This window comes from Orbicella franksi, chromosome 11, assembly GCF_964199315.1.
Source record: "Orbicella franksi chromosome 11, jaOrbFran1.1, whole genome shotgun sequence".
Taxonomy (NCBI): Eukaryota; Metazoa; Cnidaria; class Anthozoa; order Scleractinia; family Merulinidae; genus Orbicella; species Orbicella franksi.
This window is the reverse complement of record NC_138155.1, coordinates 21,712,512-21,729,945: the sequence shown is the minus strand read 5'-3', so window position 1 is coordinate 21,729,945 and position 17,434 is coordinate 21,712,512. Positions and strand designations below refer to the sequence as shown.

General features: G+C 40.3%; 1 protein-coding gene across 1 annotated transcript; it reads right to left on the bottom strand.

Moving 5' to 3' along the window:
• Nucleotides 1-1,936: 1,936 nt before the first annotated feature.
• On the bottom strand, nucleotides 1,937-13,535 carry LOC145502210 (uncharacterized). The gene is made up of 2 exons (XM_081481467.1): nucleotides 13,092-13,535; nucleotides 1,937-2,527 (listed from the first exon to the last, which is right to left on the bottom strand). Exons 1-2 carry the CDS (start codon nucleotides 13,533-13,535, stop codon nucleotides 1,937-1,939), a joined length of 1,035 nt encoding a protein of 344 aa, XP_081337593.1.
• Nucleotides 13,536-17,434: the final 3,899 nt, after the last annotated feature.

Sequence of the window (17,434 nt, the reverse complement as noted above, 5' to 3'; positions counted from 1 at the left end):
TCCGATTCTCTGCGTGCTAAAGTATTCATGTAATTAGCTTGGCACTCTTTTATGCAAATTCGCTTCAACTTAGCTTCTTCGCAAACCACTTTTTATAATTCATTACGTAACCTTGATAATGGCGCAGGATGCACCGAAACGTCGGTTTCTATCACTTATACTTCTTGTTTCATTAATTCGGAATAAATTAAACGAAACCGCCTGATATATACTGGGTATAAAGCTTGTGCGTGTGTGTGTGAATGCATAAAGCAAACAGTTACTCGTCCGAAGTCAACAGAGTTCAGAGTTTTTTCTTCACTATTTTTCTTTATTAATAAGCTTAATATTTTTTAACGTGCTTTATTTTCAGCCATTGACATTGCTTTGTCGAAATGTTGTTGAAGGAAGTTAACGTCAGTCGGCCAAAAATGTCAGTGCACCCACCCGAATCGACCGAAGAGAAATGTTGTATTTGAATGAATTTAAGGAGAAGCTAAAAAAACGTTAACGACAGTTCCGTGCGACCTGGGGGCAAAGACCACCGCAGATCACAAAAAAAGCTCTCTCCTCACCCTGTAGGCAGAGCCCTTTCTTACGGCACATATCCGCTCAAAAAAGAGATAAAAGAGGCTCTACTCGCAAGGTGCTCTCTCCTCCGTAGAGACTCAAAGGGTTTTCCAGGTGGGGAGAATCAGCTGAACGATTTGAGTGCAGGCGCAGGGTTACTTGACACCTGCGTTCACCTCGCACAGCGGCTTTCTATAACCCCGTATTTATGTCCACATTACGCCGGAAAAATTTTAAAACACAGCTTTATTTCTATTGTTAGGCCTACCGTCCACACTAATCCGTCACTAAAGCGGAGCTTTTCGAAAACGCTCTGCAAACCGGAGGAATTTGAAACCGCTTGCTTTGCATTTTAGTTCGGGACGGAAAACGTTTTTAAAACGGAGCTTTTCGAAAACGATGATTTCACAATAATCACGTGATTTTCCTGCTCGAGTTTTTCCTCATACACAAATCGAAAATGACCGGTGATTGTTGCGTTTTAAAAATTTCTCCGGCGTAGTGTGGAGGGAAACATTATATGCGTTTTAAGAGTAAAAACGCCGTTTTCAAATCATTTCTACGGCGCAGTCGGGACGGGCCTTAATTTCAGCAGAAAATTAATACAATTGTGGCCACGGATCAGTTATTATCAGGGGAATTACTTAATAAGAAATAAAAACAGCCAGAAGAGAGACGAAGGAAATGTTTGCACTGCTTTTTTAAAATTAGTACTACGCTTGATAACTTAAAGAATACACGACGTGAAAAGAATAATATTTATTGTCATCAATCATTTGCATCAAGTTGAATAAAGATATCAACTATGTCTCATTAATGTAGTATCACCATGCAGTTAGGAATAACAATCAAAATGGAACGAATTTTAGATTTAAACTGTTACTGATATGTAACTCAGTCCTCAAATGAAAACCAGTCACTCTATAAAACTAAAACCACATTAATGAATTACTAGACTATTCGACAAATTTATTACATTAAGACCATCCAAGCATGCGTATTCAGTTTTCTCAGCTGATATTAGCTTGACGTAATATATCAAACACGAGAGACAGTGTTTCATCGGGATTTCCAAACACCAAGAAGAGAGTTGAAAATATGACGCGCAGCGGGGTATTTTTGACGAAATTTGAGGTATCGACTATCGGCTATCCAAACACCTCGAAGTTCATCAAAAACACTCCACTGTGCGTCGTATTTTCAACTCTCATCTCGGTGTTAAGAAATCCCAAAGAAACACTGTCTCCTGTGTTTGATATATTACTTCTTAGACTTAGCAGATCTCGTCAATACTTCAGCAACGTTGTTAATTATCTTGGCTCATCATCATTATCAGTCTACTGTCTATTTCAATCATCTAGATCAAAAACCGAAAAAAAAAAAAGCATCAAAAATCAGAGTCACGTTCACAGCCACAACATTTACACGCTGAGCATATCTCGAAAAGGCCAAGGAAAATTATAATAACATTTTTTGCGATGAATATGGACGCATCTTTACCATATTTCGAAAGCAGAGCCAAGCGAAGACCCAGAAATACACAATTGACACCAAGGATCTGAAGAGTGGTTCGGGAGATCATCGTACATTTGCGGTATTTCCAATCGTCAAATCCATCCAGCTTGACCTCTATCAGTTGCAACGGGGACAGCAGGAAACTGATACAAACAAAAGCGAGCATGGCTTTTTCAAAGCTGTCAGAAATTGCATTGTTGTCTTCACTTTCTTCAATGATAACGTCCAACATTTCCACTCCGTCGAAGAGATCCAGCGCTATTCGTAACGACAACATCCAAATCAGCTCTCTGTAAGCAATCGAATCTGTTCCCGTGCTCAATAAGAGCAGCAGAATGAAAGGAGACAGACAAAGTGTCATCTTTAAAATGTTTGGACCGAAGAACTTTTCTTTGTCGAGTTTCTCCTCGATCGCACCAAAGATTATACCGATGAGGATCACGAAGGCAACTACGTATAGTAACTAGACAGCAAATAACCACTGCAGCTTCAGGAGTACCCAACGACACTTTAACTGGAAATTTAATATGTGACTTCCCAAGCACTGATTCTGTGCTCCCACGTCAATTACCATTAATAATTAACTTTCCTGGGAAAAAAATATCCGCTCTTCACTGCTAGCAAGATCGACTTTATTTCATAAAACTCCCAGCCAGGCATAATGAAAATTTTGAATACCGAGCTAGAAAAATGGCAATTAGCCAAGTAGCCAGCCAGCAGTAAAGGGTAACATTGAAAATGCCAGCAAGGCAATGATTGGCGAAAAAATGTTCTGGCCAGCGTTTTGACCTAGATTAAAAACAAACGCATTGTTTAGGACCTTTATTCAACAGCCTATTGTCTGTTGACTATTATTAGAGATAAATTAGCAATATGTGGTTATTTTTGCCGCTATGAGCAAACTCTACACTCTATGATTATGTTACATTATGTCACACTCTATGATTATGTTATCACTTAAAAACAATACAACTTACCATTTATGTCTTAAGCGGATCGGACAAGGTGTCTCCCAGCACGTTGTTTTCCGATACTTCAGATGCCTTCCAGGTTCAGCATACGTGTGACAGTTTGGCACTTAACGTTCTGACATCTAAAACGGTTCACACTGATGTTTAAAATAAGATCCCGCTAATCCTTCTAGACATTCAGATCAAACTTGCTTTCACCAAAGAAATGTCTGTTGCAAAATTACTTTTATATAACGCTGTAAGGGAAATGAACAAAAAATAATATTGAAGTCCTTTATTACTACATATCGGCCTTACTTCTACATTGCTAGCCCAATAATGATTGTAATTTCAACAACAGCAACACACTTTATATGTTTACCCCGATTTAGTAGTTTACAATTATTTCTAATGATTTTTTTGAAAAATAAAGGGTTATGCCAGCTCCTTAAAACAACCAAAGGGAGCTGGTTTAGTGCTGATTAGTAACACCATGTTTACCTCAAAAGTATTGAAAAACGTGTTTTTCTTTTTCTTTGGACAACTGTCTTCTCTGAGCTTCCCACTCTAGAATTGCGAGATAAAAGTGTATAAACCACATTAGAATCTTTATCATAAAACGAGTAAAAAAAATCTTGATAATACATACCTTGAATGTTGGTGATCCATCTCAGTCCATGTCACTGATCCATGCCTTACCCAAGACTGCAAAGCACTGTCAACACAACTTTCACAAATTAATTTAACTTGAAAGCTAAACAACCAAAGACACTCACATTCCTAGAGGTAGTTTACCGTAAACATTTCATAAATACCCATTGAAGGGATGTTCAAAGCCGTTCACCGTAAACGTTTCACACAGTTAAGTGCAAAGTTTCGCAGCAAAGACCCCAGCATTGTTAGGATGTTATAGGCCGTTCACCGTAAAAGTTTCACACAGTTAAGTGCGAACATTCGCAGCAAAGACCCCGGCATTGTTGGGATGTTACAGGCCGTTCACCGTAAAAGTTTCACACAGTTAAGTGCAAAGTTTCGCAGCAAAGACCTCGGCATTGTTGGGATGTTATAGGCCGTTCACCGTAAAAGTTTCACACAGTTAAGTGCAAACATTCGCAGCAAAGACCTCGGCATTATTGGGATGTTATAGGCCGTTCACCGTAAAAGTTTCACACAGTTAAGTGCGAACATTCGCAGCAAAGACCCCGGCATTGTTGGGATGTTATAGGCCGTTCACCGTAAAAGTTTCACACAGTTAAGTGCAAAGTTTCGCAGCAAAGACCCCGGCATTGTTGGGATGTTACAGGCCGTTCACCTTAAAAGTTTCACACAATTAAGTGCGAACATTCGCAGCAAAGACCTCGGCATTATTGGGATGTTATAGGCCGTTCACCGTAAAAGTTTCACACAGTTAAGTGCGAACATTCGCAGCAAAGACCCCGGCATTGTTGGGATGTTATAGGCCGTTCACCGTAAAAGTTTCACACAGTTAAGTGCAAAGTTTCGCAGCAAAGACCCCGGCATTGTTGGGATGTTACAGGCCGTTCACCGTAAAAGTTTCACACAATTAAGTGCGAACATTCGCAGCAAAGACCCCGGCATTGTTGGGATGTTACAGGCCGTTCACCGTAAAAGTTTCACACAGTTAAGTGCCAAGTTTCGCAGCAAAGACCTCGGCATTGTTGGGATGTTATAGGCCGTTCACCTTAAAAGTTTCACACAATTAAGTGCAAACATTCGCAGCAAAGACCTCGGCATTATTGGGATGTTACAGGCCGTTCACCGTAAAAGTTTCACACAGTTAAGTGCGAACATTCGCAGCAAAGACCCCGGCATTGTTGGGATGTTATAGGCCGTTCACCGTAAAAGTTTCACACAGTTAAGTGCAAAGTTTCGCAGCAAAGACCCCGGCATTGTTGGGATGTTACAGGCCGTTCACCGTAAAAGTTTCACACAATTAAGTGCGAACATTCGCAGCAAAGACCCCGGCATTGTTGGGATGTCATAGGCCGTTCACCGTAAAAGTTTCACACAGTTAAATGCAAACATTCGCAGCAAAGACCTCGGCATTATTGGGATGTTATAGGCCGTTCACCGTAAAAGTTTCACACAGTTAAGTGCGAACATTCGCAGCAAAGACCCCGGCATTGTTGGGATGTTATAGGCCGTTCACCGTAAAAGTTTCACACAGTTAAGTGCAAAGTTTCGCAGCAAAGACCCCGGCATTGTTGGAATGTTAAAGGCCGTTCATAGTAAAAGTATTGCTATTAACAGCATCATTACTCGTTAACTCGTTAACAAAATGTATCAATCAGATCAATGTAATGTCATAAATATACACTGGACGATCAGCATAAAAGATTCACAAAGTTAATCTCGTGATTTCATCAACAAATTTGCTCATCTTTTCTCGGGTACCAGTCCATGACATCGGGTAACGTTTGCAGCATCTTTAGCTGTACTTCTTATAGTTCACGCAGTTAATTTTACACCTGAAAAATGATATGTTTTAGAAAATTTAACATACTGCACAATCCCTCTTATATCGGCGTCCTCCCCCTGTCCACACACACACACATGCATCCAAATACGCATACAGCCACGGACACATAATAATATACAAAACTGGTGATACTATCGGGCCCCTCAATGTAAGATCTAGATCAAGAACTATGTTCACAAAAATAGCTCATTCATGAGAGAATTCAATGAAATGTCTTAGATTTTAACTGATGTTACATTACTGAAAATTACATTGCCTGGGGCAAGTCAAAGAAGCAAGGATTTAACTGTTTAAGAAAAATAATTGTGGAATAATTTTTTACCACTCATTTCGTCATCAAACTATAACCCAGAAGCGTGAATTCAGTGAATGGTGTGAACTGGTGCCACGCCCCTCCCCTATTTTTTCGTGTGCCATGTTTCGCGCTTTGCCTAAGCTACATGAACTGAACCGCGCGATGACTGTTCCACCACAAAATCACTGTCTGTGCCATCATAAAAAGAAGGACAATAAGGCGAAATGTCTACATTTCCGGTAACAACGCAGGCATGCAAAATAACTTGTTCTCTAACAGAAACTGAATGTGCGAAAAACACGCGCGTTAACAAATGGGAACGCATAAGAAATTAAATTACACATTATTGTCCTGGCGCTATCGACACCGAAAGAACGAAATCTGGAATGACATGATTGCCTTCTGGTCTTTTCTCACCTTTGACATGGAAAGCCTTTGTATTCCCTTTTAAATCCCAAAGTACAGTACAATTAGCACTGAACTGGATCAATCAGGTGTGTTGGTCAACAGCTCTTTCAGGGCAAATTTTCGGCGATACCAAAAGGCAGCAATAGGTAATCAGCCTTCAGTTATATAAAGAACACGATCGGACTTCAGTAAAGAAACCGATGGAAACAATACTTTCTTACACCGGGAAAAAATAATCATTTCAATATCTCGTCAGTTGTCCAATACGCGGCAAATGTGTTTCAATAGCTCATGTTTTAACGTTCGACGCGTTAAAAAGCGGTCATCATCGACTGCAGCACCGGGATCGGATTTTACTGGTCGTTAAAATTACAGAATTGAAATTACACTTGGAAGTAGGATCACTGTGGATGAATGCACTGACAATTTCGAAAACCCTTCCAAGTTCTGAGACATATCAGGCCTTTTCTTGCTTTCACTGTCTTCACTGAAGCTGCACTTTCCGTTGGGTTTGAAATACAATACAGTGGCGAATACAGTTTGAAAACCTGCGCCGGCTTTTCCCGCACACATTGCTTAAACATTATCACTGAATATTAAATATATAGGCTGATTCAGCTAGTTCAACTCCAAAGTAGTTCTTACCTGAACCTTTGAATTTATCAGTGGAGTCCTCAGAGTTCTCTGGCTGCCAAACCCTCAAACAACTGGTCGGCAAAATCTGATCGCGCTTGAAACCGACCGTTGGACACAAAATTATACGGGAACAATGTTTTAGTTACAAAATATTACGAGGTTACCCGAGTCTCACCGGGCCTCAGGCAAAAATGTGAAAAGACTGCACGAACCAACAAACGTCATCACCAGATAACCAGTTGTCTCAAGGTAGAACATGAAAGCAGCTAGAATAGACGATGATTTTCCGCGACCGGATCAACGGTGGTGAAACATGCAACTGAACGTGGGAAAAAGGAGCGTCAAGGGAAAAGAAACGGATCTAATTTCACACTATAAATGACAGCAGAACAGACTTCTATTGTTTGCTGGTAAATAAAACTTTAATAAACAACTAACATTATATTGTAAGCATGTTTTCAAACAAAAGGTCAAGCAGTCAGAGAGTGTCAAGTGACACACTTCAGTCAGTGATCGCATCCGGAATGTAATTTCCAGCCAGAACTGATTAGTAAAACCACAGTGTAAGCTATTTGAACACCAAAAAAAATTTTCCAGCTAGCTAGCTCTCGATAAGCTAAATTCTCAGCAAGATTCTGTTTAATACTAAAATTCCCAGCCAGCTCAACTTTAGTCTGCAGGGCGGATATTTTGCGGAGCGGATCCGACTGGTACTCCTGCAGCTTTTTTTCCTCGCACATGATATAAAACCGGAGTACGAGAGCAGGGACAAATAAGAGACACAATGCGTAAAATCCATCATCATGTTTATATTCTGCAGGATATGAAGCCAGTGAATACGACTGAAGGCCAACCAGGCCAAAAAATACGAGCCGTCCAAATCAAACGAGACGTAAAGCCATGAGTTAACAAAAAACGTGTGACTGTTCAGAATGCCAGGCACTGAGGTTTCCAGCGACGTTTTGAATAACCCTTCTATGCGAAGCTCAAAGCACGATCTTTCTAAGAAAGCAAACAAAAGTGCGAATGAAGGTCATAAAGCTATTTTCCGAGAAACGCTCTCCAAAAGACTTGCACTGCGTAATTCTTTGCATATGACATCATACCTTTCTCAATCTTTCTAAGAAATCAGCTCGGCATGAGTCAAGACGAACCTGATAACCAAGCGAACAGAGAAGTTCACACTTTCCTTGACTCGTGCTTTGGAAGTGACTGTTGTTCTACATCAATTGAAATGTATGATAAATGCTTGAGGATAAATTCAAACGAAAGGCAAAACAAGTAGAAGTTTCAACGACCATTCCCTGAGTATTACTGAGTTATTTTAAGCGGATCGGACGTAAGGAGAATTTGCATACCTCATTTTTTGCCCAAGAACCAAATATTTAGAATAAATTCAGTTAAACTTGTGATCCTGAACTCTGCGCAGTGTGACACGGAGCTGGGAAAGAAAACGACCATTTCTACAGAAGCCCGTTCAACTTTAAATGACATTTTATCAAAATCAGGGAGGTTTTGGGTAGTTTCTTTTCGCATTTTATCGACTAAGTTTACCGAGTGTATGACAGTTGTAGACTGCACACAGCAGAATGGAGACTTTAATATTAACTGATATCGTATTCCATTTTCCATTTCCGAGCAGAGATAGAGTTACCTGTAAACAGGGTAACCTGAGTGCTATACAGGTTGACCTGTGTGATATTCAGGCTAAGTGGAACGCTATTTGTGTACAAATGTCATAACGGTATTAAATACAACAAGATTCAGAAGGCACTGAAATCGAGAAAAATTGACAAACCAGAAGTTTATCCCGGCAATAGAACTTTGTTTAAGTCTATAACATTTAAATTAAATTTAAAATGGTTATATGTCTGGTTCGGGTTGTTGAAAGCCAATTAAGCTAAAACAGGATAAGCGAGAATTTTGATTTCAGTTTTGCAACCTTCCGGTGAAGTTTTCTGTTTAAACTGTTTGTCCTTCAGTTTAGAGTTTGAATAACTTCAAACTACACAAATCATAATTATAAGCAGTGGAAGATATTTTTAGGCAAGAAAAATTAATTCGTCGGTTAAAATTTAATCCTGGGTTAGCGTTAATCGATTTTCGAGTAACTCGGCCCTTTGATATACTACTTTTTCATCACTTTAGACAAAACATCCAGTGAGCGGAATCTAAAGGAAATTCAACTTTGAGAATTACAGCTTACACGGTACATTGGACCACTCCCATTTACTCCACAATGAATTTGTTTTGTTTCGTTGCCTCAGAAACGAAACGGTGTTCTTTCCAGTTCAGGGGTGAACTATTTATATAGTGATTTGTAATATCCAATCAGAGTAAAGTTCGTAATTGTTAATGTCAATACGGTGGAAATTCGGTCATCGCAACAAAATGTGGCGTTCCGAACATTTCAATTGGAAGCAGTTAGTTTTGTTTAGTTCAACAAAGAAATGGTACTGTTTTCCGTTTCAGAGTGATTTATTGACATAGTGAGTATGAATGCTACCAGGGTAAACGCTTGTAATTCACAAGGTGAACATGTTCAGCAAAAATAACTTCTCGAAACTAAATTTTATTTCGTGACACGGAAAGAAAAGGAAATTAAAATGTCATGCAGGTAGAAGTAATTGGCGACTTAAATGTTCTTAAGTCTTACTGAAACGATGTATTCTAGAGAAACGAAGATATCTGTGTCCGTGCTTGATTTACATGTGATTAAGATCACAACTACGGCGACATAATTTTGGTCAATCAGAACACTTGTCAGGAATAACAATCCCGCCCCTTTTCTGTGGGTGTTCACGGGAAAAGAACACGCACTTGGAGCGTTTGGACGCAGATACTGCAGATACGATATATTGTGGAAGGTAACAATTCATCATATTGTAATTAATGAGACCCTGCTGGTGTGCAATTTAGTATAAATTATTAAAGCCACACCCACAGGGGGAGGGGCAGATCTAACAGTACCAGCGAGGATATTTATATGGGTAACAACATTGCAACCCACCCTCCCCTTTTGCTGGGTAGATACAAGAAACATAAACGAAACACTGATTATGGTGGCAAAACATGGGTGGCAGGGAAGACAGAGCCTATCTCCCCTAGAGTAGCGGCGTCCCTAGGGCAACCTATGTTACTAAGGGGACCAGAAGAGGGGTGCCCCTCTGGGAGGACAATAGGTCAGATGGTACCATGACACCATCCTGGAGAGATCCGGACCTATTTCCAAGGGTAGCCATAGCACTTACTGTGGGGCAAAGTGCAGCCTAGGTTGCACTTCCCTGCCACGATTGTGTGAGCCCACTGCTAGCCCGAGAGGGGGAGGGGGTGAACACACTCACCCCACAGGAAAGAAAAGCAAAGTAGACCTCCATACCAGTAGGAGGTCTGCCACCCACAGTGATGTACAGGAAGCATGGTTCTCAGTGAATACTAACTAGATTCACAAAGTTATAAATCAATAGATAATGGAATTAACTGAAATGACTGATCCTTTCAGCCCAATGGTGCAAGCAGCATTGAAATGAATGTGATTATTGTTGCTTGGTGGGCAGTAAAGGACAAGAAATTGTGCTAAATAAAAAATAAGGCCTGTTGGGAATCAATCTCTTTCGACCGACTAGTGTTAGTAAATAGGGTAAGCCAGTGGGGAGAATTTGCATGTTGATAATAGGGCTGAAAGGGTCCAAGCAGATCTTATAGTAGACCTAAATTACAACATTAGAATTATCCATGACTAATTTCTTAGGAATAGCTAATAGTGTTTCTTGAGGAGTTCTGATGTAGCGTTCATAACAGTCTGAGCTCCAGCGGCCCAGTACCTTGATAAGCCACGAAGGGACCCCTGCTGCGGCTGCAGTGGTAGCTGCACCAATACGGAAACTGTGTGTGAAATAATGATCAGCAGGTAGGCCACAACCTTGCAGTACAGAACGGAGCTCCTTAGTCAGGGAGGCACGGGAGAGCCACTTGCCATTGGTGAAGATAAACAAAGGGCCTGTAGCAGCTGGTTTACATTGTAGCAGCTAGTCTCTCATAGCCATCACAGAACAGATGGAGGTGGTGGACCTTGCTATGGTTAAGGTACCGCCTTTGCGAAAGGGGTCAGTTTTGGATTGCTTAATGGAAACAAGCATGTGGTTGGGTGACTCAATGTTAGGGAGAGAACGGCCTAGCTTGAATACTAGCTCACAACTGGGACAGGGTCAGAAAACAATGGGATTTTACTAACTGGGGATTGAAGGAGTTGGGAGGGGTATAGCACGCTGAAATCACATGAGAGCATGGTGGAAAACACTGGGAGCTTTGTCGTATGATTTCCCATATGATAAAACTATTGGGCTGCATTGGACATTGACCTAAGGTTATTGCACAAGGGCTAAGAGGAGGAAGATAACAGAACTGGTGACAACCTTAGATGATAGCTATGATGTAGACTACAGAGCTCATTAACCACAGTTTAAATGCTTAAACTTCTAATTTAATTGAGGTTGGTATATTGCAAAATAGGCACAATATGGCTTTTTTATGAGGTTTCCTTCATATCGTAGGTGTCGACATTTTCCAGATTTAGTTGAATTTCTCGAATTTTCCGCCACAGTTCCAGTAGCTTTACTTCTCAGAGCGCATTTCAAGAGATAGTTTCCATCAAAACACCGATAGCATTTGTATTTTAGCTTCATAATATTCAAGCGAAAGTGGAGCGATAATTGCACAACTGTCGTCAGACATGAAGCGTCCTTTTTGAAAAGAAAAATATACTGCGTCACTGACAACGAAACGTAGAGTGTCGCATCCATTCGAATCAAGGACTACCCGGCACAGAAATGGAAAAATTATGCGTCAGATTCTTTTGCCTCTTAGCTTTATTTAGCCTCACAAATAATAATTTGAATTTCTGAAAAATTTGGCGGGGCTGTGCGGCTCGCTTCCCAAAGCACTTACCCTATTTAAGACCAAAGTCTGCGATTTTTCTAACCTAATTATGGCCTGACCCTTAAATTAATACCCTGTTTCAGACTTGCTGTAGTTCTCTAGCTCAGAGTGATGTTAAAGGTATTGTGAATGGCTTTAGTTGCTGGTCTTATCGATAATGATGAAAAAAGTAGCTTCTTCTAAAAAACATACCTAATTCAAGACTAGAGTGCAAAAACCATACCCAGTTTGAGACCAAAATGACCAAAATCGATACTCTACTTCTGACTAAAATGTCTTAAAAAAACATGTCCCTCTGACGCTAGACATACCTATATAGCCGATATAAAAGAAACACCCCGCCCCCCTCCCCTAGGGCAGAGTCAAAGTGAAGTACCACAAGTAAATACATTTCGAAGCGCGTTGACTGTAATAACTGATACATGTGTAGACAACTTAAATTAATTAGCCCTTGCTCTTTTACAATAGGTTAAGTACTAAACCTCACCTGGACGAAAAACCCCAGGCTCTGGCAACTGAGCAGATCAGTGCGATGCAAAGCGGCGCATTAGCTCATATCCCCCTCACCCCAGGACTTCTCGTGCACAAGATATCAAAACCCCAGCCTTTCTCAGACTTTGAATATCTTTCCGGAAACGAAACACTATTTCTTTCTGAGAAATAGCTTCTTGTTAGCATTCCATTTGATCGGTATTCACTAACTACACAATTAAACTATACTTTTCGATGAAAGCAGCACAGTTCAACACCGAAGAGGTCACTTGTGTCGTTTCTTTTCGCCTTGTATCAATTAAGTGTGAATTTTAAATTAAAAAAAGCTGATCAATTACATTGGTGTAAAAATAGCACAACATAAGAAAATAAGAAGAAATAAATCTGCACTATTACACGATCTTACACTAAATCTAACATTCAAATAACAGTGTAAAGTTTACATAGCATTACTTCTGTATGTAGAAAACTTTCATACGATCTCACATCACGTTAAACAAAGCATCCAACACACGGAATCTAAAGGAAAATCAGCCAACTTTGAGAATTATACCTCACTGCACGAGAACAACAGAGCACTAGCTTTCATCAAAATCCACAGAAAGTTTGCCTTTTTGATGTTTAACAATGATTTAAATATTTCTGTCGATATTCAAGAAACACAATTCAAAAACGAAGAGGTCCCTAAGCAGAGAAAACTTTGCTATTACTTAAACTGAAAAGGTAAACTGGACTCAGCATTTCAGATGGTCCAACATCTTGAAGCAAATTGGAACAGGCCGTAATCAAAACCGAACTCGTTTCCTACGGTTTTCAAATGTCTCAGCTGGAGAATTAACTTTGATGTTCCGGCAGTTTCACCGAGCACTGTGTTGGATGATATCACTGGAGTGAGGCACAAAATCGCTTTCAAGCAGTCAGGACCAAGGAAGTTTTTCGGGTTGAGATCGTCTCCGCATACTCCAAAAGTGATGGCTATGTTGGGTACTAAAGCGACCACAACGTACAATCCCCAAGTGAAAAACATTCTGATAAGTCCTGCATCGGTTTTCAGGCAATAACCCCAGTACAATATTGCTGGTACATACAAAATTATGACAGCAATCCAACGCGAATCATCTGTATACCATGTTGGATAAGCGGCTAAAAACCCACACTGAGTCAAAAACAGAGCGAGAACTACAAAGCGTCCCACGAAAGGTAATCGTATAGACTTGATTTTTCTCTTTAGAGAGGACAGAATACCCGCCATTGTAGAAATCTTAACTGTGAACTGTTCGTACACCAGGAGTGCTCACCGGAGCCGATATACAAAATATCCGCTCCGCAGGGCTTAGTGCGCTGGCTGGGATTCTTATGCACTGGCATGGAGCTTGCTGGGAAGCCCGCTTCAAAACAATTGCTTGCTTACTGGTTTAAACTCGGAAGCTTATCCTAGCTGGAAAATGCGTATTTTTGGCATGAATCTAGCTGGTAAATTTTTTCCATTACTAGCTGTTTTTTCACAATAACATATGAGCAATCTTTTACCTCATTTTCACACAAGAACCAGAATTTAAGGAGAAATTTAATAAAACTTAGTGATCACAGATTCTGCGCTGTGACACTCTGGGAAAGAAATCGACCATTTCTAAATCCTGTTCAACTTTTAATGAAATTTTTAATGAAAATCAGGGAAATTTTAGGTAGTTTCTTTTCGCCTTTTATGGAAAAATTGAAATGTCACAAGCTGATAAAACAACGGTAAAACAGAAGAAGGCAAGAAGATGTCTGCGTAATTAAGTCTCTACCAAATAAATTGTTTTGTTTTGCGTATAGTATCATTTCTGTAAATATAAATTTTCATAGTATCTCACTTCACTGAAGACAAAAATCCAGCAAACAGTATCTGAGGGAAAACCAAGCCCAAGAATTACAGCCCACTGTACGACCGCGTTAACATCGGATCATTATCAAAGAATCCCCAGATTTTGTTAAAAGCCTTCCTTGCTATGGTAAATAACAGGAAGCACAATTAATATGTTTGGCACTGAAGAGGTCTTAAAGCGGAGAAAATTAAATCATTACATGGAAACGAAAGGCCAAACGGATGCAGCATTTCTGATCTAATTAACGCAGTGTTCAAACGTTTTGAAGCACACTGAAATAAGTGAACGTTTCCTACTATACGGTTTTTTCAGTGATTTTAGATCAAACTGCTGGGACTGCTTAACCAGTGCTTCGCAGATCATGAAACCGCAAAAATGGAATGAGAAACACAAACACTTCGAAGTCATCTTGAATAACTGAACAGCTTTAAGCCAAAGTGTAACTGTATTAAAAATTCATAGGAGTAGACAAAACGTTATCAATTAATTTTCAGTGTAAGTTAAGAAGAAGTTAACGCAAGTCGGATTCAAATCTTACGGTCCAACCGATAATGAAATAGAAAATACCAGAATCAATTCTCGCGTTTTTGTGGTTGGAAAGTGACTTGGGGGAGGCGAAAGGTTTCGCACGCCTTTCTGAGTAAATATCACCAAATGTTAAATCTTAGTTAATATTATAGCTTTTTAGTGATCTCTATACCAAAATATGGGAAGTCACTGTAAAATGAACTCCTCAATAGCCCGCATTTTGTAAATTGACCCAATCTCACTTCACGTATATTCAGTTAGTATAGGTAATCGTACGAATGCGAGTGCAATTTGCCGTTCAAAAAAGTAAAGTCTGCATACGAACCAAGTGGCCCATCAGGCCGGAGCATATCCCGGTTTCAGTAACATGACGCGACTAGGAGTATTTTTACTCCCTCCTGGGAAAGTCAAGGACAGAGCTGACTGACTGACGGGGGTAACATTAAGCTATTGATCTATTAGGTGTTTTGGACAATCGTGGTCAATTGTTTCATTAGTTATCGGGTCCCTTTCTCTTACAATAACATCGTTTACTCGCTGCTGTTCGATTGGAGGCTTTGCTTTAACATTGCTTCTCCAACTAACCTGTTGTTAATTTTGTCGCCTAGGTTGCCATCAATTGTAAATTTAAAGCAATCAAGTTCCTGCGTGGTTTTGATTGCTTTCCAAAGGGCTTATTTTTTGAAATAATTTGGTGTGTTTCTGGTGAGGATGGAGTTATTCTTGACACTTGTTACCAACTGAAATTTATGGACGTGCTTTCAACTTAGCTCTCTTACGTACAAGCAAGGCCAAACGTTCACAGTGGTACACGGGCAAAAGGGGGGGGGGGGGGGGGCTAGAGGGGTGGTGGCACCCTTTCCTTGCGTTTTCGTTCTGTTAAGGCACAGCTGTTAAAGCACACACGTTCTCTTAAAGCACAGCTGTTGGATATGGCTTCATATTACGTCAAATGACGTTATTTGATCCGCCATCTTGGATTGGACTGCAAGTTTCGGTACCGTAAATCCTCGAATTAGCCTCCCCCTCCTCGAATAAGTGCCCCCTTCGAATAAGCGCCCCTCCGCTCTCCCCGGTTTCGTGGACGAGTAATGAGACAACAAAGGATTATAGTTTTCGTCATGTAGTATTAGATTTGTACATTGTTTCAGTTTGTGAGCACGTTTCCTAGTAGTGAACCCGTTGAACACGTTAAGCACTAACGGTGCCGCGATTTAAATTTAAGAGTCAGCTTTTTATGTCAATGAACAGCTTATGCTGGTGTTTACGCGCAAATGATGTATTAAAAAAAATGATCATGTCAGGCCACGATTTGGAAAAACTTAAATGAGCGCCCCTCGCCTCGAATAAGCGCCTCCCTCGAATAACCGTTCCCCGTCTTCTCCTAAATTTGAAATAAGCGCCCCGGGCGCTAATTCGAGGATTTACGGTGTCTTAGAGTAAATCGCCCTTTTATGGAGAGTTGGCAGCCATCACCCTCCCCTCCCCCCCACCCCCCCACCCCCATCCTTGTAGGTCTCAGAGTTAATCTATGCTCAAAAAGTGTTCAAAAGATATTAGATATTCATAGGCTTAGATATTCATAGGCCAACGAAGAGTGCGTATAGAGGGCGTAGAGTACAAAACTGTTTCTAGTTTATTATCACGCGGTTCTGTTACATTCAAAAAGTTAATAACTTAGTAAACAATGGTGAAATGCGAGACGCGAAACACGAATTAATAACCAACGGTGAAGTGCGAGACGCGAAACGCGGGAATCGCGTGACAGCACCCAGACAATGGTCACATAAAGGCAGGCATATTGTAGTAACGATCGAAGCGACGTCGCGACAGCCATATCTTAAACGGAGATCAACGGAAAGTATAATCACTCAAACCCCATCAAGATAATCGCCGGCTATATATGATTATGCATAATCCCACAAAATGGTATGACTACGAGGAGTTTTAAAGCAGAGTTTCGGTTTCTGTTGAAGATTTAAAATTTTCATATCAGTGATTTTTCGAAACAAAAGCTCGCTATGTGTAATTTCTGCCTATCCAAGTATATACTCATTGACACCTAAAACTTTTTGCTGAAACTTGTATAACATACAAAATGAGAAATCTGGAACATTGTTTGTACCCGAATTTCTAAAATGATCGATCGATAGACTCGATCAGAGGTTGATACCTTATCGCATGCCGTAAACTAAGTGTATTTTGACAATCTTATAAATCCATTGAAATCAAGGATTTGTTTTATCTACAAGTGCAATGACTTTATACCAATGTCCCAGGTGAGTTTAGCGACACCTTGTTTTCGACAAAGAAGAAACGAATGGCTACTGTAATATTTCAATAACACCGGTGCTGAAAACCAAATGAGAGAACTTACCTTTTGATGTTGGCAAAAAGATAAATTATTTCCACTTTCGTCTTGAATCCAACGGCTAGTAATCTGATATACTAGCAAGTGCCATGGCGCTTTCCCAAACCATCCAAATAGTGCACTCTGCACTAAAAACACTATAAAACGGCACTAAAAACGAACGGATTCAAGAATAATTGTCACTAAAAATCAAAGAAATCGTGGCACTGCTCAAAGGGTTTTTTTCGTTCGACATTGCGCGTGCACTCACTTCGCACAGCGGATTTACATAACGAACATTCGAACCTCTGCGGAGAGAGGATCTGTGCCGTTCGCCAATGGTTCTAAAAAACGCGCTCAGGCTAAATATGCGATGACAGCGTTCAATTCCAAATAGAAATACGA